Source organism: Garra rufa, chromosome 19 (assembly GCF_049309525.1).
Source record: "Garra rufa chromosome 19, GarRuf1.0, whole genome shotgun sequence".
NCBI classification, from domain to species: domain Eukaryota; kingdom Metazoa; phylum Chordata; class Actinopteri; order Cypriniformes; family Cyprinidae; genus Garra; species Garra rufa.
The window spans coordinates 12,044,919-12,071,510 of NC_133379.1; the positions used below are offsets into that span (position 1 = coordinate 12,044,919).

At 37.0% G+C, this 26,592-nt stretch overlaps 1 protein-coding gene across 4 annotated transcripts in view; it reads left to right on the forward strand.

Moving 5' to 3' along the window:
• Window positions 1–26,585, forward strand: part of rapgef6 (Rap guanine nucleotide exchange factor (GEF) 6) — a 130,669-nt gene extending 104,084 nt beyond the window's left edge. For all 4 annotated transcript variants that reach the window (XM_073824732.1, XM_073824731.1, XM_073824733.1 and 1 more), the window contains 13 exons: window positions 98–338; window positions 3,136–3,522; window positions 3,619–3,830; window positions 6,213–6,336; window positions 7,692–7,715; window positions 9,151–9,368; window positions 13,222–13,401; window positions 14,998–15,138; window positions 16,500–16,610; window positions 17,229–17,403; window positions 20,337–20,779; window positions 22,444–22,686; window positions 25,508–26,585. In XM_073824732.1, the coding sequence (XP_073680833.1) occupies window positions 98–338; window positions 3,136–3,522; window positions 3,619–3,830; window positions 6,213–6,336; window positions 7,692–7,715; window positions 9,151–9,368; window positions 13,222–13,401; window positions 14,998–15,138; window positions 16,500–16,610; window positions 17,229–17,403; window positions 20,337–20,779; window positions 22,444–22,686; window positions 25,508–25,530 (2,522 nt within the window). In that variant the 3' untranslated portion in view covers window positions 25,531–26,585. The remainder of the gene's footprint in view (window positions 1–97; window positions 339–3,135; window positions 3,523–3,618; window positions 3,831–6,212; window positions 6,337–7,691; window positions 7,716–9,150; window positions 9,369–13,221; window positions 13,402–14,997; window positions 15,139–16,499; window positions 16,611–17,228; window positions 17,404–20,336; window positions 20,780–22,443; window positions 22,687–25,507) is intronic.
• The last annotated feature ends 7 nt before the right edge of the window (window positions 26,586–26,592 follow it).

The window sequence follows — 26,592 nt, forward strand, 5'->3', positions numbered from 1 at the left end:
AACATTTGAATTGAATTGAGCCATTCTTCTCACATCAATGTGTACATCTTCACCTGTGTTGTGTTTAATTTCATCTCTTTCCTCTTGACGCAAACAGACATTCCAGATCAGGTGATCCGCGTTTTTAAGGCAGACCAGCAGAGCTGCTATATCATCATCAGTAAAGACACCACAGCCAAAGATGTCGTCTCGCATGTGGTCAGCGAGTTCGGCCTCATCGCCGCTTCAGAGACTTATTCGCTATGTGAGGTTTCCGTTAGTCCTGAAGGAGTCATCAAACAGCGCCGACTGCCTGACCAGCTCTCAAAACTAGCGGACCGCATCCAACTCAACGGCAGGTAAGCCTAAACTAGAGCAGCCACAGAAGGGGCACATGATGTGACAGTGTTGTTTTTGACAACCATCTTAGATTTAGTCTTAGTCTTTTGGACTAAAATGCTTCTTAGTTTTAGTCAAATTTTAGTCACTTCTATATGTGATAGTTTTAGTCCAATTTTAGTCGACGAAAAGTCAAAAAGGTTTTAGTCTAGTTTTAGTCGACGCAAATTCAAAAAGGTTTTAGTCTAGTTTTAGTCAAAAAAAGGGAAAAAAGTAGTCTTTTAACAAATTAATGTAGGTCAGTAAGTATTTTGCTGTTGGGTAGTGTCACTTATAAGTTCTGAAAATAGCAGATCTATAGTTCAACACAATGTGAGCTTCCGGATCGACTATTTTCACCAATAATTACAATAATGAAGGTATGTTTTAGAATATAAAAGACAAACAAGGATGGAATGCTAAAACGGCTTGCCATAGTAGTATAGCAAAGCGTATTTAATGCTAAAACGGCTTGCCATAGCGTCAGATACTTTTTAAGTTTTAATTGGCATGCACAATAAGCGGAAATGTCATGCATTTTAAACGTCTGACGGACCACCCACTAACATTTTCGTCTATTCTCGTCTCGTCAACGAAAACTCGCACACGTCTCGTCATGTTTTAGTCATCAACGAGCCATTTTTATCTCGTCATCGTCTCGTTATCGTCATGAAAAAAAGTGGCGTCAACGAAATGATTTCGTCATCGTTGACAAAAACAACACTGTGATGTGATTAGACTTTAGTGGACGTGACCAAAGCTGATGACTGATGAGTGTTCTACCGATTATTCCATTGATTATTCGATTAATCGGATAAGAAGTAATTTTTCTTTATTAACCTTTTAAGACCTAAGGGTAAAATAGGTCATTTTTTTCAGAAAAAAAATACAATTATTGACCATTATTGTTGTTTGGTGAGTTTGTAAACAGAATTTAATTAATTACTTCAAAATTCAACTATTTTACATATATACAAGTATTTTTGTGGCACTGAGTTGCACAGTTTTTATTCAGAAGACTTTTTTGTTTATACACGAACACATTTACATATGCATACACATTCACACTCACACACCCATGCATTTACACGCACTGACTAATTTAGCGATGCACGCACTGCATACGGAAAAGTCTCACTCAGCCTACTCCCAAGTCTCTTATGATGTTTACTCCTCCTTCGCCATGCGTTTGTTCGTTTTTAGTATTTTTATGCAATGTAAAACTCTGCGCTCCCTATCTCTCCATTCAAATTCTTCCTTTCCTTTCTCCCGGAAATCTGCCGCCATTTGCCGTCGGAGCGCAAGAAATTACTGTAATAAGTCATATATTGCCGAAAAGCACAAGTTGTCTGCTTTAAGGAGAAATTTTTTTCATAGTCCAACCTTGTATGGTAACATGAATACAGCTTGGTTTGATGTGTCGACACAGTCGGTTTAAAAAGGTTAAAGAGCAATACTAAATATACAAGAGAAAATAAGATAGGTCTCTTAAAATAAACAAATAATTTGTTTCCATTTTTTTCAAAATTGAACATTTTTATTACTGAAATTGCATACACTAATAACTATGAAAACTAAATACATTTAATGCATTTAATTACCAAATTACATTTAAAATGCAAATACAAATATATAAATAAAAAATAAATAACATATAAATATAAATAAATAAATAAAAACGCAAAAATCTATTTCACATTACTTTAAAAAAGGTAAACAGTACAAACTAAAACAAAGGCATAAATCAAAATAATATTAATGTTATGTCATGCAACTCAGCTTTCATGATTCAGCCGAACTAAATCTCAAGCATGACATAAATCTTTTGCCTTTAATGTCTTCTTTGAAGGCTTTGTTGTTTGTAAGAGGCAAAAATCAGTGGACAGGAAGGTAACCCAATTTCTAAATAAATTTTCTGCAACATGAAATTAGAGTTATTTGGAAAATAAACCCTCTGAAGTGTGTAAGTGTGCTCCGCCATGCGCTTCTCATTCATGCTTGTTTATAACAGAGTGCACACGCGTCTTTGACGCAGCAAAAATGCATCTTAAAATGCATTCAAAATTCAGAATAATTTGTTATAAATAATTATTCTCTGTATTTTGATGTGCCCATGATAACAATTTCGATTCACCTCTCACAATGTAAGCGTGCAGAATAATGTTTTGAACAAAATGGCTTTAAGCATGGCATCCGTAATCGTAAATGCGACTAGAAATTCGATTAACTGTGCAGCCCCATATTCCAGTTACTCGAGTTATTCGAGGAATCGTTTCAGCCCTACTGATAACCAAAAAGACACACTATATGTGACCCTGGACCACAAAACCAGTCATAAGGTTAAATTTGACAAAACTGGGATTTATACATCATATGAAAGCTCAATAAATAAGCTTTCTATTGATGTATGGTTTGTTAGGATCGGACAATATTTGACTGAGATACATCTATTTGAAATCAGAAATCTGAGGATGCAAAAAAATCAAAAAGTCTGATAAAATCACCTTTAAAGTTGTCCATATTAGGTTCTTAACAATGCATATTACAAATCAAAAATTACATTTTGATATGTTTACAGTAGGAATTTTACAAAAAATCTTCATGGAACATGAACTTTACTTAATTTCTCAATGATTTTTGGCATAAAAGAAAAATCAAAAATTTTGACCCATGCAATGTATTTTTGGCGATTGCTACAAATATACCCCAGCGACTTAAGACTGGTTTTGTGGTCCAGGGTCACATATAGTAATCCCATCATGAATTGTGTTTGCTCAGGTACTACCTGAAGAACAACATGGAGACAGAGACACTTTGCTCTGATGAAGATGCTCAGGAACTCTTGAGGGAGAGTCAGATCAGTCTCCTGCAGCTCAGCACCGTGGAGGTGGCCGCACAGCTCTCCATGAGAGACTTTAGCTTGTTCCGTAACATCGAGTCCACTGAATATGTGGATGACCTGTATAAGCTGGACCCGGGCGGTGGCAGCAGCAGCCACCTGAAGCAGTTCGAGGAGGTCATCAACCAGGAGACCTTCTGGGTGGCCACTGAGATCCTGCGCGAGCCCAACGCGCTCAAACGCATGAAGACCATCAAGCACTTTATCAAGATCGCCCTGCACTGCCGCGAGTGCAAGAACTTCAACTCCATGTTTGCCATTATTAGGTGAGTCTTGTGCAGATTCTGTAAGGGGTGTGTGAACTTTAGTGCAGGACTGTATGTGATGTTCATGTGTTGTTTTATGTTTTATGTGCTCGTCAGTGGTCTTAATCTGGCGCCAGTAGCTAGATTGAGGAGCACGTGGGAGAAACTACCCAGTAAGTATGATAAACTCTTCCGCGACCTTCAGGACATTTTCGACCCGTCGCGCAACATGGCCAAATACCGCAACATACTGAGCAGCCAAAGTGTACAGCCTCCCATCATCCCATTGTTTCCCGTGGTCAAGAAAGACCTCACCTTCCTGCACGAAGGTCAGTAGTTCAAGTTTACCTTCTTAAATACGAATGTGCAGTGCTGCGTTGGTTACTTACAAACTGTAGTCTGTTACTGATTACAGATTACATGATGAAAATTGTAGTTAGTAGTGGTGCAGTGGATCACAAAACTAATAGTTCGGATCATATCACGGATTTTGAGTCCCGGATCGGATCATTTTTCGGATCAGAAAAAAACAAACAAAACAAAAAAAAATGTTTTTTTATTAATTACTGAATGCTTACTTTAAGTACTTCTAATAGCAAAAACTACTAGGTGAACTAATAAAGTCAGTAACAAAACAAAAACTATTACACAAATAAAGTGTAGATGAAAACAACATAAAGTTACTAATAAAATCAATAACACTAGTATTCAGGTGCAGAAATTTAATAATTCATTGTAAAATAACTAGTGCTTCTCACTGCAGGTATTTATAGGATGCTGTCTCTTTAAGGCCTAATGCACGTATCTAATACTGGCACGCATCTCTTTCTCAGCTGTTTCAGTTCACTGAAGACATAACCGACTGTGTTTACTGGAATACCAAAACGGGTATTAAGACATGACTTTGTATGTACGTTTCCGTTCAAATAGAAGTTAAAGAGGCATCACTCTGTGAATCGCGCAGTCTGAATTGCGCCTCTCTCTCTCTGTGCGCGTGCTCGCTTCTGTTGTGTGCTGCAGTGGTAAAAAAAACAAAAAAACCAGCATGCGTGTTCTCTTGCTGCAATGGTTTAAAATAGTTTGAATGGGTAAATTGGCAAGACAAAACGTGCAAATTATAAACTTTTACTCTATGATGGTTGAACGTAACAGTTAATCCGTGCGTGCCGAACCATGGGGTCTGGTCCGTACGGATCATGGATCATCTACGATCCGTTGCACCCCTAGAAGTTAGTTACTGATTTTAATTAATGTGTTTAACTACTATTTGGATTGCTTTTAGATTACTTTTTTTTTATCTAACTTACTATTAAATGCAACATATTGATATGAAAAAGCATTTTTATAGTATTTTTAAACATCATAAAATGCATTAAACATTGCATCACATTGGGGTTTCCCAAACTGGGCTTAATGTAAGAACTGGAGTCCGTTTGTGAGTTGATATAAAACTTAACAATTAATTAAATGTAAAATAAAATTATTAAAATACTTGAACACTAAAAATAGAAATATTTTATATGATTACCTGTATTTAAATGTGACCATTAACCAACATCAGAAAACTGTAAATATGGGAATTGTTAAATTATTGGAATATTAATTTAAAATGTAAACCAGAGTTTAGTAACAATTATTGGTTTGCAAATTTACTTGACATAGTTCAAGCTGAATGGTACGGTATTTTTTAGAAAGGAAAATTTTAAAGAGAAAAAATATATATATATTTACTGCCATTGTGTGGATATGTAATCATGTAATCCATAAAAAGTAACTGTAATCTGATTGTGAGCATTTTAAAATGTAGTATACTCTCTACAAGTTCTTCAATTTTGGAATATGATTAAAGGGATGGTTCGGAGTAGAATTGACTTCATTGCTATGCACTCCGAAGCCCATGTAAATACCCCATCCAAAGTTTTTTTTACCTTAGTCAAACATTTATGGAGATATTAGAGTTTTTCGAATTGCTTGTTACAGGAGTGAATGGTACATGTGATGTATCTCGTAAATTGCACCACTAAACGTGCAAGTAATCTTACCAAACTTGTACAGTAGTGTAAATAGGTTATGTACTCACAAAACGCTGCATCAGAACATTTGTAAGTCCGCCATGAGTGTTTTAAAAACACGTTTTAGCCGATCCCTACTAGTCTCAAAAACTACAAATGGCGACACGTCGACGTCACTTCCCCGGTTTGAAAAAAGCACGTAAAAGTCCTCCTACAAGTTGACATGAACACAGATGTAGTAGGAGGACTTTTACGTGCTTTTTTCAAACCAGGGAAGTGACGTCGACTTGTAGTTTTTGAGACTAGTAGTTCTCGGGTAAAACGTGTTTTTAAAACACTCATGGTGGACTTACAAATGTTCTGATGCAGCGTTTTGTGAGTACATAACCTATTTACACTACTGTACAAGTTTGGTAAGATTACTTGCACGTTTAGTGGTGCAATTTACGAGATACATCACATGTACCATTCACTCCTGTAACAAGCAATTAGAAAAACTCTAATATCTCCATAAATGTTTGACTAAGGCAAAAAAAACTTTGGATGGGGTATTTACATCCTCTTCGGAGTGTATAGCAATGAAGTCAATTCTACTCCGAACCATCCCTTTAAGTAATCCAGAATTCATGTAATCACTGCGCATGTGCCTGTATTGTTAAAAAGACTCTGGTCCTAAAAATCATCTTTAATCTTTCCTAGGTAACGATTCGAGTGTTGACGGCCTGGTGAATTTCGAAAAGTTACGAATGATCTCTAAAGAGATCCGAAATGTGGTGCGCATGACATCAGCCAACATGGACCCAGCACTCATGTTTAGACAGAGGTAAAGACTCCAGACTTTTGCATAAAGACACAGAGAGCATGAACTGAAATTCCATAAAAAATGTAAATTGTTCCTGCTCTTATTGTGACCCTGGACCACAAAACCAGTCGTAAGTAGCACGGGTACATTTGTAGCAATAGCCAATAATGCATTGTATGGGTCAAAATTATCTATTTTTTTACTTGCTAAAAATCATTAAGATATTTACTAAGTATTATGTTCTATGAGAATATTTTGTAAATTGCCTACCGTAAATGTATCAAAACTTGTTTATTAGTAATATGCATTATTAAGAACTTCATTTGGACAACTTTAAAGGTGATTTTCTCAATATTTCGATTTTTTTCTGAGATGCACTCTCAGAATCCAGATTTTCTAATAGTTGTATCTCAGCCAAATATTGTCCTTTACATCACAAACCATACATCAATAGAGAGCTTATTTATTCAGCTTTTATATGATGTATAAATCTCAATTTCTAAATATTGACCCTTATGTCTGGGTTTGTAGTCCATGTTCACAATTTGTATTGTTAATAGAAAAATTAGTTCTCTTTTTAACATTCGTTCAGTATCTCACCATTATGAGGACAACCTACACTATATTGCCAAAAGTATTGGGACACCCCTTCTAATAAACAGGTTTGACTATTTTAGTAATTTCCATGAGTACAAAACTCAGTGTTTACGCATATAATGATATTCTAGGGAATTGTGTGCTTCTAATTTTAAAGCAACTGTTTAGATAGGAGCCTTTTCTAGTCTAACATGACAATGCCTCATAAGGCAGTGTTTGAAGAGAAATGATTGATTCAGTCAGTGTGGAAGAACTTGACTGGTCTGCATAAAGCCAAATCCTAATCCCAGTTGAACACCTCTGCTGTGACTTTAAATGCAGACCTTGAGCTAAAAACTCGTCACCAAACACCAATGAGTTGTACATATGGGTGCAGTCATTTTAGACACTTCCAGAACTGTTGCAACAGAGATGGAAATATAATTTTTAAATGCAATAAGTAGTGCTTCGTCAGCATATCTGCAATATTGAAATTGTCTATATCCCATATTGAGGTACCGAACAAATGTTAACGGAAAGTCCACGAGCTGTTCTGTCAGACCGCTCACTTTTCACAGTCTAGTCGGATGAAATCACATCCGTTTTATCTTTCGATATGTTTTTATTTAGACGTCAAATTCATTTACTGTCATCGAGTCGCTCGCACACATGCAGCGGATGTTTTCTCCTTTTCTCTGATAGGATCAAGTGTAGTCTTTGGTGGTGGTGCTTTCTGTCTGTCTGAGTGTTTCTCTCTTTCTGTTCACCTGTTTTCTGCCTCTCATGGGCTTTGCTTACAGGAAGAAGAGGTGGAAGAGTTTAGGGTAAGTGTGCTGTCCTGCATGTCCTGAATGTGCCATGACCATTAACCTGGACACACCAACTCCTGCAACTCTTCCTTCCTCTCGCTCATCCTCTAAACCATTGATCTTCATGTAACAGATCATGGTCGTCGGTTTCGATTTATTCATCTAGTTTTTGCATTAATGGAACTGAACACATTGCATGAATGCATTACGCTGCTGTAGTCATTGTTTGCTTAGAGTTGCAAGTGTATGAGGTTTAATGTTTCATTTTTACAAATAAATGGAAGGACTTTTACCAATAGAGTTCTACAAATACACTACTGGTCAAAAGTTTGGAATAATTAAGATATTTAATGTCTTTTAAAGTCTCTTCTGCTCCCCAAGGCTATTTTCGTTCATTTATTTGATAAAAAATACAGTAAAAACAGTAATATTGTGAACAGGGTTTCTGCAAGTGCTTAAAAAGTTGTTAAAAGTTAAACTGTAGTTAAATCAAATTTAAGGCCATAAAAAGTCTTAAATGGTACAAGAAAGACTTTATATAAGAGCGCTGCTGGCAGAGAATAAATGAGCATTTCCAATAAGCCTGTTTTTGTTCTGACCAATATGAAAATCGACCCATATTTTTATGCAGCAAACAAGCAAAGTTGTAAATATGAACTGGTGAATGGACAGGAAGATGATAAAAATCGAAACAATTAAGACAGTAAAATATTTTTATGTTATTTCATTAATGTAATTGATTTATAGTACTTGTTTAGATTAATATAATAACACTTTTGAAATAGTTTAAAGGCTAAAATATAAAGTTTATCATTTTATAAAACTTTTTGTTTTTGTGAAACCTGTTTCTGAACTGTAAATCATGCATTTTACAGTCATTTTACAGTTTGATATGTTATGACATTGCCCTACCCCACTCATATGGTATTAATTTTATTTGTGCAGGTCTTAAAAAAAGTCTTAAATTTGAGCTTAATAATCTTGCAGATACCCTGTGTGAAATATTATTTCAAAAGTAACTTTTCCGTTTGAATATAATGTAAAATGTAATTTATTTCCGTGATGCAAAGCTACATTTTTTGCATCATTACTTCAATCTTCAGTGTCACATGATCCTTTAGAAATCATTATAATATGCTGATTAGTGTGATATATTTTGTTTTAGGATTCTTTAATGGATAGGCAGCTCAAAAGAAAAACATTTATTTAAAACAGAAATAAATTTATTTTTTATCAAATAATTTTGATCAATCTAATACATGAAAAATGAGATTCACAGAAATTAGTTTAAATTTTTTTCTTTGCAAGTTTCCATTCCACTTTTGTGGATGTTACTGTCTGTTTTCTGTTTGTGACTGTCCTCCCATTTATTATTGAACATCAGCCCATGGGAATGAAGCACCTGGCATGTTTGTCAGTTCTTGGTCTCACTCCTCATCCGTTTCCTCAGGTCTCTGAGTCAGGGCAGCACCAACTCAAACCTGCTGGATGTTCAGGGCAATCACAAGAAGCGTGTGCGGCGCAGCTCTCTGCTCAACGCCAAGAAGCTATACGAGGACGCCCAGATGGCACGTAAGGTGAAGCAGTACCTGGCAAACCTGGAGGTGGAGACGGACGAGGAGAAGTTCCAGATCATGTCACTGCAGTGTGAAGCGGCCTACAGCACACGTGCGTACTCTGATCTGCAGCCTGCGCTGTTGAATTACTGAGCGTGTTTTCTAAACGTCACCAATCCTCACTGCACGGTCAGCTTCAGTTGCACAGAAGACAAGTGTCAAAGGAGAAGTTAATATAGATAATGTACTCACCCCCTTGTCATCCAAGATGTTCATGTCTTTCTTTCTTCAGTCGTAAAGATTTAATTTTTTTTTTTAAGGAAAACATTTTAGGATTTCTTTCCATATAATGGACTGCCCCTTAGTTTGAACTTCCAAAATGCAGTTTAAATGCAGCTTCAGAGGACTCTAAACGATCCCAGTCGAGGAAGGGTCTTATCTGGCGAAGTGATCGGTTATTTTCTAAAGAAATTGACAATTATATACTTTTTAAACTCATCTTGTCTAGCTCTGCATTAGTGTTGTTTTTGGCGGCCGATTTTCATTTTAGTTTTAGTCTAGTCTTTGTGTAAACCTGACATTTTAGTTTTTATTAGTTTTAGTCAAGTTCATACACCTTTTAGTCTAGTCAAGTTTTAGTCGACTAAAAGTCTGAGCATTTTAGTCTTATTTTAGTCAGAATTACCCATGACTATTTTAGTCTAGTTTTAGTCGACGAAAACGAATGACATTTTAGTCTAGTTTTAGTCGACGAAAACTGATTACATTTAGTCTATTTTTAGTAATGCAAATTTATTTAACCCAGTCAGGGGGGCAGCCGTGGCCTAATGGTTAGGGAGTCGGACTTGTAACCGAAAGGTTGCAGGTTCGATTCCCAGGTCCGGCAGGGATTGTAGGTGGTGGGAGTGAATGTACAGCACTCTCTCCACCCTCAATACCACGACTGAGGTGAGTCCCTTGAGCAAGGCACCGTTCCCCCAACTGCTCCCCGGGCGCCGCAGCCATGGCTGCCCACTGCTCCGGGTGTGTGTTCACGGTGTGTGTGTTCACTACTGTGTGTGTGCACTTGGATGGGTTAAATGCAGAGCACAAATTCCTAGTATGGGTCACCATACTTGGCCTCACTTCACCTCCTTTCCTTTCCTTTCCTTTCCTTTCCCCAATATAGTATAAGTACCTAGTAGTATAGACAAAACCAAAGTTTTCTTTTAGCCAAACCCATTTCAAACAAGGTTCTTATTATATTTTTGTTACCTTATAGGCTGAAAAATGCATCCATTGCAGAAGATGCTCTAATTTTAATTTACAACATTTATTTTACCTACCAAACATGTTAGAAGTACACACACATAAATTGAAAAAAAATAAATAAAAACAATAAATAAAATAGCATCACATGACAATGTCAGAAAAAAAAGAGAAACAAGGTTTGAATGGTCAAGCTACAATTTACTAAAAATTAGTGATGTGACGTTTGACACAGAAGCTTCGAATATTAATCAACTTAACAATATTCTTAATTTACTTGATCATCTATGCATACAAGAATCTTTTGTACTTTTGTTTTTTTTAAAGTTTATTTACAGATTAATTCATTTATACCTTCTGTAAGTAAAATATTTCTTATGGTTTTCTTAGCATAAATTTATTTATTTTATGAAATTGTCCAAAAATTGCTTGGACATCTGGGATGCAAAAGAAACGTTTTCCACCTTTGACCACAAGATGTCATTAGTGTACAACGTGTTGAAAAGCTTCGAGTAATGAACCCTTTTAGATACAGTTGATCCCTTTGGTGCTTCGAAAAGCTTAATTTTCCTATCACTACTAAAAAGTAGAAACAAATGTATGTGTTCTTCCTTCTTTTTCCCCCAAATATGAACCCTATCTGGCCGGCCATTGGTCCCTTTATCTGTGTCAGACTTAACTTTGTTTGTGGGCGTCTTCTAGATAATGCAGCGAGTGGAGCTTGAGGGAGTGACGTCACCTGTGGTTTAGGCTAGAAGGGATACAGCTCTGGCTACTGGGCATGCGCACATCAATCTAACATTATAACATTTCGTTTCGTCTCGTTTAACGAAAATAAAAGAGACATTTTAGCATAGTTTTTATTTTGTAAACAACATTTAGTCTCGTTTTTATTCGTCAACGATATTTCATAATACATTTTATATAGTCATCGTCACATGACCAGCATTTTCGTTTCGTCTCGTCTCGTTTTCGTCACGTGATAAAGGTTCGTTGACGACGATATTTAGTCATAATTTTCGTTGACGAAAGCAACACTACTCTGCATGAACTTTGTGTATTTCTGTTCAAGACAGTTAGGGTATGTCGAAAAACTCCAATCTAATTTTCTCCTCTCGTCCTACATTGCTGTTTTATGTTTTTTTGTAAAGGGCTTTTGACCTTCTTTGCATGTTCATTTTGTATACACTGGGTCGGGACTTCTGCAGCGATGTAGGATGATTTTGAAGTTGGAGAAGAAGATGAGATGGGAGTTTTTCAACCCTAACTGTCTTTAACAGGAATACACAGAGTTCACGCAGAGCTAGACAAGACGAGCAATTAAGGTTAAAAAGTGTATAAACTGTCAATTGTTTTAGAAAAAACTGATCGTTTCATTATACAAGACACTCATTCCTCGGCTGGGATCATTTAGAGCCCTTTGAAGCTGCTTTTAAACTGCATTTTGGAAGTTCAAACTCAGGTGCACCATAGAAGTCCACTATATGGAGAGAAATCCTGAAATGTTTTTCTCAGACGACTTTCCTTTTAGACTGAAGAAAGAAAGACATGAACATCTTAGATGACAATGGGGTGAAAACATTATCTGTACATTTTTGTTTTGCAAGTGAACTACTCCTTTAAATTTAATATAGATTTTTTTGGAATTTGGTAGATTTTTAGCGCTCAAGTAGGGCTGAGCAAGTAGAAGTGTGTGAGATTTTACTATAGCCAGGGATGCATATAAGTTAGGGTGACCATACGTCCTCTTTTACCTGGACATGTCCTCCTTTTTGGCTATAAAATTATGTCCGGGGGGATTTTGTAAAATATCATAAAATGTCCGGTTTTTTTACCTCATTTCACTGACCGTCATTAATTGAACACCTTAAATGCAGCCACTGCCCACCGGCATTATTCTGAGGTACCTGTCTGATGACGTGAAAGACCCAGTTGTCAAAACAAAACAAACGAGGAGCTGCCCTGCAAGAGCTGTATGTCACTAACATGCTGAAACGCAAATGTAGTTTACTAGTTTCACAGACGAATTGCAAAAAAAAAAAATACCCAATGTTCATTCGTGGTCGTGATAAATGTGCACCATCTGCACCTATGCTGCCATCCAAAGGCAAAGTGCAGTAACTACACCAACACTGAAACAGAGAAAAATGCCTTTAAAGTTTTTAGGCCAGCTAGTCAAACATGTTGACACTCTTGTTTCTCGGAAACACTCTCGTTTCTTTGGGACAAAATTGATCAGGAGACTTTGCCACAAGACAAAACAGTTTTCATAAAGTCCATTTTAAGCCTCAATTTTGACCAAATGCGTAGTTACTGCACTTTGCCTTTGGAGGGCAGTATGTGTCTGTTGCCAATAAAGGCAAATCAATTTAAATAAGAATTTAAATAAATGTGATTTCTATTATTGGGAGGAGGGGGGTGCATCCTGGGGAGGGTGTCCTCTTTTTGGATTCTCAGAATATGGTCACCCTATATAAGTTTTTCATTCTCATGAGAGGCTGCAAATTCATGCACATAAATGAAGACTGTAGAGAGAAATCAAAGCCAAAAACCGGACATTTTAGGCAGTTTAAAAATCCTAGCCAGGACATGTCTAGGAAAAAGAGGACGTATGGTCACCCTAATAAATATCTAAAATGTCATTTATGTTGAATAAAGATGCACACACTTTCCAATTGAAACATCTGACAAAAAGTATTGTGTGTGTTTTCCTGCAGTGTCTAAGAACCTGAGCGAGCGGCGGTCCACTAAATCGGACATGTCCCCGGTGTCCATGCGCTCCGGTGTGTCTTCAGCCAAGTCTCAGAACCGTGTCTCTCAGGTGCTGCAGGTTCCTCCTGTCAGCCTGTACCCTCTGCGCAAGAAGAGCATCGCCAAAGACCTGTCTGCTTCATTCAGTACGTGACCCATCACAAGCTTTCTGAAGTGAAAGATTACATGCTGCATGTCTGACTGTTCATCATCATCTAGACTTCTAGACATCTAGTCCTCATACACAATTGACCCATCACAAACCACATGATCTGACCAATCATAATGCAGAATCTGCCATTTTATCCGACAAACAAATCAGACAGGAGAGTAAATTAACTTCGGTGGTTGAAATAAATTACAATCTGTTGTTCATTCATGTTTATTTTGTGCTTTAAAAGGTTAGTTTTGAACTGACACGTAAACCAATCGTCTTTTCTTATTTAATTAAAGGGTTAGTTCACCCAATAATGAAAGTTACCCCATTATTTACTCACCCTCAAGGCATCCTAGGTGTATACGACTTCCTTCTTTCAGACGAATCCAGTCGGAGTTATATAAAAAATTATCCTGGCACTTCGAAGCTCTATTATGGCAATGGACGGATGTTTCTTGCCAACAGTCCAAAACAAGTCCAATAAAGTGCATCCATCCATAAATTGAAGCATAATAATCACTTTAATCTAGCTTGTGCTAACAGTCGTAACACGGAAGCCGACCCAGACGGATGAGAGATCAAAACAAAACGACAGTCACAAATTAGAAGTACAAAATGAGAATTTGAGAAGGAAAATGTTAGAGGATTTCGATAAAAGCCAAGAGAAGACTGGTTTTCCTTTGCAAAAGTAAGGAAACTTTTCTTCATTTGCTCCTGTAAACAAACTTTGGTTTTCACGACTCACAGACGCATATATATTAATATTTTATTTTTTTTACAAAAACACACTGATTTGCTACAGGAGACTTTTATTCACCCTCACGGAGCTGTGTGAGGCACTTTTTATTATGGATGGATGCACTTTTTTTGGACTGTTGACAAGAAACCTCCACCCATTGCCATAATAGAGCTTGGGAGAGCCAGGATAATTTATAATATAACTCCGACTGGATTCGTCTGAAAAGAGAAAGTCGTATACACACACCTAGGATGCCTTGAGGGTGAATAAATAATGGGCTAATTTTCATTATTGGGTGAACTAACCCTTTAAGTAAATAAGAAAAGATGATCGGTTCACATGTTAGTTGATCTGTCACGACACATTAAAGAGCCACAAAACAGTGTGCATTTTTCGAATTTCTTTAAAAAATTGCATTTTAAAACGGAGACTTTAGCTTTATACCTAAAGGTTATACCCAGTTTACTCATACCTAAGTAACTTGCTTCTGTCTTGTCTGTTGGCACGTTGTCAGTTTCCTCTTTAAAGAGGAAGTTGTTCCATGATGTATTTTTCACTGCGTGAGAAAATGAAGAGTGAGAGCAGCATTGTTTGTCAGAAATAGCAACAGTAACTAAATAGGGTTTTTGCAAAGGGTCAGATCCATTATAATTATGCATAATTTCAAATCTAACCAAATAAGATAACCACAGCAGGATTTCACTGTGTGAATTACATTATGTTTATGGGATAGTTCAGGTCAGTAGCAGCTCAGGCAGTGATCATGGTTTAGTGTGTAGTGACTGCTCCCTCTGCTGTCTGAACTGTGTCAGTGCCATCTAATCGACAGTCTGCTGTGCTCTTCAGGTCCAAACTCACCTCAGACGCTGAAGAAAACTTCAGTTGTCACTGCCGATGAGATAAGCACCAAGAGACCCGAAGACACGTCCACTGTCTCGTCCCTGCACTCCAGTCCAACAGTCTCCCCACAGGGATCTCCTCGCAAAGGTACGACCCAGACAAACCTCCAGCAATCCTCAGCCAGTCAGCAACTTTGAGGAATGGTTATATGTTCATCTGTCAATCATCATTGTATTGCGCTGCATTAAATGTTTTGATTATCAAACTAAGCATTTAAATATCACCCTATTAAGACATTGGAAATAGAGTAGATGATGTTTATATTTATGTATACATTTTTTTTCTCCCTATTCTCAATATATCTAGTATATAAGTCATAAAAGCCTGATGTATTAAATATGATACAAAATATAAAACAAAAAAGACCTACAGTTGAGGTCAAAAGTTTACATCCCCCTGAAGAATCTTGAAAATTTTAAATTATTTTACCAGAACAAGAGGGATCATAAAAATGCATGTTATTGTTTATTTAGTATCAACCTGAATAAGATATTTCACATAAAAGATGTTCACATATCCACCTATTTCCTGAGTAACGGATGATATAACCGCCATTCCAGTTGGGCGAGATTTTGAGATCCATCTTTTCATACTGAGGGTCTCATATGCAGCTATTACAGAAGGTTCAAACGCTTAATGCTCCAGAAGGAAAAACCATGTGTTAAAACCTGGGGAGTGAAAACTTTTGGACAGAATGGAGATGTGTAAATTTTTCTGATTTTTCTTAAATATCATATTTTTCATTTAGTACTGCTCTTCAGAAGCTACAGAAGATAAGTTAAATAAGTAAAATAAGTTTAATTTACCCTGATCTTCAAATTCAAAAAGTTTTAAGTTCTAAATGCATCTTTTATCTTCTGGAGCATCAATGAGTGTTTGAACCTTCTGTAATAGTTGCATATGAGTCCCTCAGTTGTCCTCAGTGTGAAAAGATGGATCTCAAAATCATACAGTAATTGTTGGAAAAGGGTTCAAATACACAAAAATGCTGAAAAACCACTGAATTTATGGGACCTGAAGGATTTTTCTGAAGAACAGCAGGCAGTTTTACTGTTCAGGACAAACAATTCAGGAACAACTATCAATAAACAAAAAAACACAGCTGTGGATCATTCAGGCAACAACACAGTATTAAGAATTGAACGGGATCTTTTTTTATAAATTCAACTATTATTTTCTCTTGTGGACTATTTGTAAACATCTTTCATGTGAAATATCTTATTCAGGTCAGTACTAATAAACAATAACATGCATTTTGTATGATCTCCACTTAACATTTTGCACATTCTGACAGTGGGGTGTAAACTTTTGAACAATTTTGTCAAAAGAATTCATAAAATGTTTCAGTCATACTGTTATTTAACATTTCAGGCTTTACAGAGTTAATCTTGTCTTTAGTAATATCAAAGCTTCATTGTAAATTAAATCTTCCCATCATTCTCTCACAGTGGGCGGAGCTCCCAGACAGAACTGCGGCCAGCTGAACCTGTCGGGTTCATCCTCGTCTCTGGCCAGCGAGGTCGGCGTCAGGACGGCAGGCGGACGCACATACGGCATAGGTGGGGCTTTCCTTCAGAGACAGATCCTGAGGATGACCTGTCAGAGCAGCAAACAGGAAGAGAACAGACAGGGACAGGAAGAAACACGCAAGCGCTTCAGGTCCCCCTTCAGATACTTGAGAGACAGGAGCAAGTCCAGGGACAGATCTGGGACAGTAAGACAGGATGAGCAGCAGGCAGACAGTCTGAAGACAGACAGACACAGGAGGAGGAAAACTGTGTGACTACTTGCTATTACATGCTGTTCCTGTTCCTCCACATCAGTGTAGTTCAGTCATTTATTCACATTCAGTCTTTCATAATTGAAGTTGCATTTCAAGAAAGGTTGTATGCCCAATTATGTTCAATGTGTGATTCAGTCTGGTGATTTTTCGCACAAATAGTGTTGGTGTTTTACAGAAGGTGAGAGAATGATGACAGGATCAGGACAGGATGCTTTCATGTGTCATAGTTCAGCCTCCTCTTCTTCACGGTTTCTCTGTAATGACTGTGAGGTTTCCATCAGTTGTGTAATAAAGGCAGATGTTTGCGTTGTGCTGTTGGGTCTGTTTTGTCCTTAGTGATGTCTTTCGAGTGTAATAGCAGATGTGCTGATCTTCTATCTGCTCTCTCTCATAGGTTATGCCCTCATGCCCGCTGGCAGGTCTGATCTATCTGACTCCAGTGAAATCTCCTCCCGCTCCAGCATTGTCAGTAATGGCTCTGTGGACTCCATGCCCACAGCACCCACCGTCAGCATCGTGTCAGAGATGCCCGTAAACATCCCAGCTGACTGCAGTCAACCCGGGACGAGGTAGCGTATCCCACAACACCTCAGCAGTGTTGTTTTCGTCACCGATGACGATGACGAAATCATTTCGTTGACGCCACTTTTTTCCATGACGATAACGAGATAAAAATGGCTCGTTGATGACTAAAACATGACGAGACGTGTGTGAGTTTTCGTTGACGAGACGAAAATAGACGAAAATGTTAGTGGGTGGTCCGTCAGACGTTTAAAATGCATTACATTTCTGCTTATTGTGCATGCCAATTAAAACCGAAAAAGTATCTGCCGCTATGGCAAGCCTTTTTAGCATTAAATACTCTTTGCTATACTACTATGGCAAGCCGTTTTAGCATTCCATCCTTGTTTGTCTTTTATGTTCTAAAACATTTTTTCATTATTGTAATTATTGGTAAAAATAGTCGATCCGGAAGCTCACATTGTGTTGAACTATAGATCTGCTATTTTCAGAACTTATAAGTGACACTACCCAACAGCAAAATACTTACTGACCTACATTAATTTCTTAAAAGACTACTTTTCCCCCCTTTTTTGACTAAAACTAGACTAAAACCTTTTTGACTTTTCGTCGACTAAAACTAGACTAAAACCTTTTTGACTTTTCGTCGACTAAAACTAGACTAAAACCTTTTTGACTTTTCGTCGACTAAAACTAGACTAAAACCTTTTTGACTTTGCGTCGACTAAAATTGGACTAAAACTATCACATTTAGAAGTGACTAAAATTTGACTAAAACTAATAACCATTTTAGTCCAAAAGACTAAGACTAAATCTAAGATGGTTGTCAAAAACAACACTGCACCTCAGAGAGTCTTGAGCTAAAGCAGGTTGATTCAAAATGATTCTGCTGGATTCAAGGTGTCTCTGCAGTTTGAGCAAACATTCCTTAAGCCCCATTCACACCAAGAACGATAACTATAAAATTGGGCTGCTCGATTATGGCAAAAATCATTATCATGATTATTTTGGTCAATATAACACAATTATGAGTGGGTCCAAAACTCTATATGATTGATTAATTTAAAGATTGCACTGCAATAGAAAAAAAATAAATAAAAATGAAACAGCTTTTTTCGGTGGGAAATTAAATGTAATTATTGAATGTAAAATAAAACGGCATAGTCTTCATTGTAAGAATTAAACATGCTTTGTTTCTTATAAAAACTACAAAAGTCCCTCCGTCAAGAGCGGTGAGTGATCTTGTCTTTTTCTTTTGTTGTTTGATTAACATTAAGCACAGAGACGGCAGAAGGAATATTACTTGTGGCCGCTTTGAAGAGCTGCACGGATCCAATATACTGTTACACATGTATTTTCATTCTCAACTGTTTATGATCATTTGAGACATAACTGATGAAGGTTTACAGGAATAATCACCAAACGCCACATTTTGACATATATTTGCATGTATTTGACGCATCTTCAGCTAAACGTCTCTGAACGCATTCACAGAACAGCGCAAATTCTCTTTCGTTCTTTTTAAAAACACAACATCAAATAAACATTAATAAATGAAGCACATCTTATTTTATGCAAGTCATGTTACATAATTTTACTGATTTGCATGTGGGCTTATAGAGGAACGAAAGCACACAAAGGGGACGGAATCGGGAGCAATAATCATTTTATCTTGATTATTGTATTTTCATAATCGTTTAAAGCCAAAATCGAAATATGAATATAAAGATAACATAGCTTCCACACCAGCGGATGATATCGCCTGTTTAATCTAAGCGCACACCTGTCTTCCGCTTTAATTTCTTGAGCTTGTTATAGCAGGATTGATTCTGATTGGCTGTCAGTGTTTGTTGTTAATCAGCTGAAAAAAAAACGTTCTGAAAGTTATTTTAATGATATCGTTTCTCTGTGCCTTTACCGTTATACTGTAGCTGTGGAGTGGACTCTGCTATTACTATATACTATATCTTTACCGTTATCTTTACAGTTATCTTCCTTGGTGTGAACAGGCCTTTAAAAAGGCTTACATTCAGTACAAGGCCATAAGAAATGTGAAATTTTAGGGTTTCTGTGGGTCTTAAAAAGTCTTAATTTACTCTTTCACAAATTAAATAGTGTAATAAATGTATTGTTCATTATTCGTTCATGTTAGTTAATACATTAACTAATCTTAACAAATGACACTGTTTTGAAAAGTGTTACTGATTAATTAGTATGTAAACAACTTTATTTATTTATTTATTTATCATGTGGCTGCACAAAAAATAGAAAACATGACAAACAAGGGAATGACATGACAAAAAGGAACAAAGAAGATAAATCTTATAAACATGCTCCTTTTTTGGCGCAAAAAAATAAAAAAAAAAATAAAAAAAAATGAAATAAAGAATAATAAACAAGGCAATTAGGCTACAGTTGCATTTACAGCTCATGAACCCATTCTTAAACACCCTTCACCAATGTAAACATATTACTTCATTCAATAAAAGTTATGCTTCTAGGTTACACCACTATATTCCAAGTTCCTGATTAACAAAATATTCTGCAATTATTTTGTCTTTATACATTTTTTTAAATCTCGCAATAGTTGCAGATTGCTTCATTTCATCAGTTAAAGCGTTCCATAGTTTAACTCCATGAACAGACACACACCTGTTTTAAAGCAGTCTGTGAAAACAAAGTTACAAAAGTTTGAATTCAAAAGTTTGAATTCAGTTGTACAGTATGTATTAATAATAATCAATCAATAAAACATCTACATTCAGTATCCATTCAGTATCTCAGAGTAAACTATAGCTGAATTTATGTTCAAGCTCTGTAGGCAGCATTTGTGGTTTTATGTTGATTACCACAGAAAAAAATTGCAATCCGTCCATCAAAGAATCACTTTACTCACTTTAGAATATTTAACCAGTTATTGACTTTCTTTTCATAATGAGAGAGAATGTTCATGGATGTCTGTGCTTTTCTCTAATCCCAGTTCATCTTCGACTCGACACCCCGCCGTGAGGGACTCCAGCTTCACGTTCTCCAGCAGCGCAGAGGAGCTGACGGTGCCCGAGCAAACCTCCATCTCTGAGATGGCAGACAGCGGCCGCGGGAGCTGGACCTCCTGCTCGAGTAACTCCCACGACAACCTCCAGACTCTCCCAGGCCAGCGAGCTCTGGATCTTCTCAACCATCGACATACGCCCATGGGCGGCCCGATCGCAGAGGTGGAGATCGGCCCCAGTTTGCCAGAAGACAGTTGCTCCAGAGACGGATCTGAGCTCAGTCAGTCTAGACAGAGCTGGACGTCCTCCAGTTCGCTGTCGGACACTTACGAGGGCAGCTACGGCACCATCAAACGCAAGACGCAAGATCAGCAAAGCACAGACGCTTCGTACAAGACGATCACGTCCAGCACGGAGAAGGGACTCATAGGTGAGACACCAGCAGGTTTCACTGTCCTCTCGTTAGATGATAAATGTGCAGCTATTCTGACTCGCTTGTGTCTTGATAGCTCTAGGACACTTATGTTTGTAGAGAGATTCACCCAGGACGTCCTGCACTTTCCACAAATAGGGCACAAAATAGAGCTTTTCAAAATACACACGGTTAGTGCTTTAACAGAGTGAGTTTTGACGAAAAATATAACAATTTGACTAGTTGTTTCTGTTCAAAGCGATTCTCAAAAAGTATTGTTTAAATTATAATCAGTTGTCGCAAGTAAAAAGCCTAAAAAAGGGTTCAAAAGTTATTAATGGTATTTGATTTTCTTCTATCAGAAATAAATATATTTTACTGCATAAGAACAAGCACAAGGCGCTTATGCTGTGTTCTGTGCCCTGTTTGTGTCAAGCGGCAAAGGGTTAAAGGGTTAGTTCACCCCAAAATTAAAATTAGCCCATTATTTACTCATTCTCAAGCCATTCCAGGTGTATATGACTTTCTTCTTTCAGACTAATCCAATCCAACTGGAGTTATATTAAAAAATGTCCTGGCTCTTTCACTGCAAAAAATGCTTTTCTTACTTAGATTTTTTGTTTTGTTTCTAGCCAAAATATCTAAAAAAAAAATTTTTTTTTTTTAGACAAGTAAAAATTATTTCCTTGTTTTCAGAAAAAAACAAGTCAAAATGAAGTGCGTTTTTGCTTGAAACAAGCAAAATAATCTGCCAGTGGGGTAAGAAAAATAATCTTGTTTTCTGTTTGAAATAAGATTTTTTTGCTTATCACATTGGCAGATTATTTAGCTAAGCAAAAACTTAATTTTGACTTGTTTTTTTCTGAAAACAAGACAATCATTTTTTCTTGTTTAGAAAATCCTTTTTGAATTAAGAATTTTTAGATATTTTGGCTGGAAACAAGAAAAAAAATCTAAGTAAGAAAATAATTTTTCGCAGTGTTGAAGCTTTAGAATGGAAATGGGTGGGTGTTTCACTTCATGAGTCCAAAACAAGTCCAATAAAGTGCATCCATCCATAATAAAAAGTGACTCACACAGCTCCGGAGGTGCGAATAAAGGCCTCCCATAGCAAATCAATGCATTTTTGTAAAAAAAAAAAAACGTAAAACGTAATAATTACTTTAATCTAGCTTACGTTTCGTTATTATGTTTATTATATATTATAAAAAAAAAACGCCTGGATTCGCTATAGGAGGCCTTTATTCATCCCCCGGAGCCGTTTGAGGCACTTTTTATTATGGATGGATGCACTTTATTGGACTTGTTTTGACCTGATGAAGAGAAACACCTGCCTATTGCCATGATAAAGCTTAGGAGATCCAGAACAATTTTTTATATAACTCCTATTGGATTCATCTGAAAGAAGGAAGTCAAATACGCCTAGGATGGCTTGAGGGTGAGTAAATAATGGGCTAGTTTTAATTTTTGGGTGAATTAACCCTGAAAATCTGCTTGTGTTGTGACTGCTGTGTCAGTGTCTTAGTGATTGTCTTTTTGATTTACGTACCCCGTTTCATTCATTGATGTTTGCTTTGTGTCTGTGTGTGTTTGTGCGTGTCTCTGTGTGTGTTTTGTTTCTTTCTTTGCTCCTTCCCCGTCATCACGTCACTTCCTGCACCTCTCCGCCTGCTTCCTGCCAGTGTACTGTGTAACGTCACCCTGCAAAGACGATAGGTTCAAAGCGCCGCCCCCGACTCCGCCGGGGTACCAGGGCCTGATGCTGGGCGACGCGCAGGAAGGAGGAGCCTTGCGGCCGGCCCACGTAAAGCCGCCCGAGTATAGCGTGGCCTTGCAGAGGTGCAAGCTGCGACACAGCCTGGCCGAACCCAACCTGTCCAGACCGCCCAGTGTTACTCTCCATTCTCTTGCTGATAGTGAGGAGGGTATGTGGTCGAACCCTGCGGGGCAGAGAAACGCGTCCGGCTCGCATTTCAGCCCTCAATTCAAATTTAACACCAAGAACATATGATTTTTGACTGCTTCAACATTACACTAATAGCATAATAGTAAAGGATTAGTTCACTTCCAGAATAAAAAAAAATCCTGATAATTGACTTACTCTATGTCATCCAAGATGTTCATGTCTTTCTTTCTTCAGTCGAAAAGAAATTAAGTTTTTTGAGAAAAAGATTCCAGGATTTTTCTCCATATAGTGGACTTCAATGGGAGCCAATGGGTTGAAGGTCCAAATTGCAGTTTCAATACAGCTTCAAAAGGCTCCACATGATCCCAGCCGAGGAATAAGGGTCTTATCTAATGAAATGATCAGTCATTTTCTAAATAAAATACAAATTTATATACTTTTTAACCACAAATGCTCATCTTGCACTAGCTTGACCTCATGTATTAAATAATCATGCACGTGTGATGTAGGCGCAAGTACCGTTCTAGTGTTTTTAAAGCAAACATGCAAAGAAAGTCAAACACCCTTTATAAAAAAAAAAGAGTAAAAACAACATTGAATTTTAAAGTTGGAAGAGTCCTACCGTTTTTTAACTGAACTATACAGATGAAGAACTAACCGCACGCGACCTTTCCAATGTGATTACTTGATGCATCAGGGTTTCTGCAGGTCTTTAAAGAGTCTTAAAAAATCTTAAACTTAGTCGTATCAAATTTAAGGCCATTAAAAGTTTCAAATTTTACAAGAAAGAAATTTATGATTTCAGGAGGTCTTAAATATGGGGACGGAAAGACCAAAATTGCAGTATGGCTTAATGTGACGATTCTTCAAAACGCTATGATTTAATTGAATATGAACACTGCACATTCTTAGTACGGTGCTGCGATGCTTTGTGTACTGCCATAACCAGAAAAAAGTTCAGCCGTTCCAAAAGCGCCACCTGCTGGCAGTGAATTAATGTGGATTTTCAATAACAATGTTGTTTTCCTTCAAACCAATGTGAAAATTTAAAAAAGTTTTTACTCTGCAAACACACAGAGCTGTAAATGTGGACTGGTGGATCAGTAAGAATCTAAACAGTAAAATGTGTTTATGTTGTTTATTTAATATAATAATTTATTGATAATAGTTATAATATATAATAATTAATACTTTTGACTCATCCATTTTCTTAAAAATGGTTTAAAGGCTGAAATGTGAAGTTTATAATTTTACAAAATGTTTTGTTTTTGTGAAAACTTGTATCTGAACTGTAAGTCATGCTTTTTACAATCATTTTACAGCAATTAGATGCTATTTACACTAAGTGAAGATAGCAATGGATTCTATTTAGACTAGGTGAAAATAGTTGTATTTTTTTGTGATATGCTATTTATACAGTGCGAACAGCTACTGTATAGATTTTATTTACACTGTGTTAAAATAGCATGATTTTCTGCTATTTATACTACTTATTGCAAATATTAACAATTGTCTGCACCTTATTGATATTTCTTTCATCTTTCATCTGATGTATTATGTGATTTGAAAAGTAAGAAAAAAAAGTTTGGCAAAAGGCGGATGTGAACTCAAGTCAATCGTGTCAAAAGGACTACAGTATACGTTTTACCATCTACACCACTGGAGCTGATGTTTTGTAGTCGTCTTTTGTAGTGTTGACTGGCCCAATGTAAAGAGCCTTTATCAACAAGGGGGACTATTTGCACTTAGTGCACTTAGTTTTATTTGTGCAGGTCTTAAAAAAGGTATTAAAATTCTTAAATTTGATCTTTAAAATCCTGCAGAAGCCCTGAACATGAAGACGCACATCACAGAGCTAGTGCAAGACAAGCGTTTGTGGTTAGTACAGAAGTAAAGAAATGTTTATTTTTTTTAAGAAAAATCGTTTTTATTGTTTAAGAAAATGACAGATCGTTTCGCTAGGTAAGACCCTTATTCCTCAGCTGGGATCATTTAGAGCCCTTTGAAGCTGCACTGAAACTGCAGTTTGGACCTTCAGCCCATTGGCTCCCACTGAAGTCCACTATATGGAGAAAAATCCTGAAATGTTTTCCTTAAATGTGACCCTGGACCACAAAACCAGTCTTAAGTAGCACGGGTATATTTGTAGCAATAGCCAAAAATACATTGTATGGGTCAAAATTATCGATTTTTCTTTTATGCCAAAAATCATTAGCATATTAAGTAAAGATCATGTTCCATGAAGATATTTTGTAAATTTCCTACTATAAATATATAAAAACTTGATTTTTGATTAGTAGTATGCATTGCTAAGAACTTCATTTGGACAACTTTAAAAAGGCGATTTTCTCAATATTTAGATTTTTTTGCACCCTCAGATTCCAGATTTTCAAATAGTTGTATCTCAGACAAACATTGTCATATTTTAACAAACAATATATCAATGAAAAGCTTATTTACTCAGCTTTCAGAATACGCAAGAAACTCAATTTCGACAAATTTACACTTATGACTGGTTTTGTGGTCCAGGGTCACAAATACCTTAATTTCTTTGTGACTGAAGAAAGAAAAACACATTCCATGTGAACGACCCCTAAATTATGGGTTTCTAACTAATCACGTGAATGAGCTAATCGATGTAAAAAAAAAAAAAGTTTAATTTGAACAAACTAATATTCCTTTTAAATTTACATTGGGGTGAAATGTGGCCTGGTCGTGTTTCAGTGTCATCGGGTGTAAATAGCGTTGCTGTCAGTCAATGTTAATGAAGCGCTCAGTGTAGATCAGCATTGATGGCTTGATCTCAGCATCACATGCTTGTCCTTCTGTGTGTGTTTCAGATGAGCAGGTTTCTGCCGTGTGACCAGACATCAGCGTTTCACAGACACTCCTGCTTTAAACTCCAGCTTCGTGCCAGAGAAGGTACTCTCTTCAGGTTTGCAGCATCTTTGAGGTCATTTAACGACAAAACAAGCCTATTCTTGATCATTGACCTCAACTCAAGATAGATTTTTCAGTGACCAGTGAAGATCGTCCACCAAATGTCTCTCCAAATGCTTCCTTAAGCTGACCCACCTTTCACCCACCTGTCATGCATTGTTTACCATCTGGAGAAAACTGATTAGTTTGAGCACCACAGCGTGTGCATGCAGCACCTCTCATATCCAACAACATGCTTCAGAGACGAACCTTTATGGTACTTTACCGACGCACACTCCTCTGGTTTGCTTGTGAAGTGGAACAAGCTTTGCGAGATCAGGACGGTTCTGCGGCGCCGCACGATTTCAGCATCTGACGTGTTTACACACATTCCCGGTTTACAGTGTTTCTTCTTGCCGAAATGCGCATCGTGCTGCGTCTGCCTGTTTTTTTACGCAATAAGGACGCTGCAGTCGTCCGATTTGTACAGTCTCAGCTATTGGATTTGCTACTCCTGTCGTTGTACATAGCGAGCGAGATCGATACTGCTTGTCAAGGGAAAATATATTTATATGCTAGATGTGCATTTTCATTCCTTGTTAGTTGACGCTCTTTGGACATTTTGTATAGAATGCAAATGGTTTAATAGTCGTTGCTCTCTGTAAGCAAATAAATACATTTGTACATGAACTAAACCTTAGATGTATAGGGTTGAGATGAAACTAATAAATGTATTATATTAAGGGACATAACTGGAGTATTACATTCTGATCATTTACCTGTCTGGACCCAGATGCTTCTCTTCTTGTTATTTTTAGTACGTGTTGTTTTGCTATGAACAGCATTGATTGTATTAATGATATAAGCATAAAGGGTTTTTTACCGTATGTTTTGTTGTAAATGAATGTTACTGATCATGTACAGCTGAGAAGAGAGTGCGCTATATAAACTGTATTTTCACTATTTTGTTGAAATAAATCTGGGGTTGTGGCTGCTCCTGTTACCG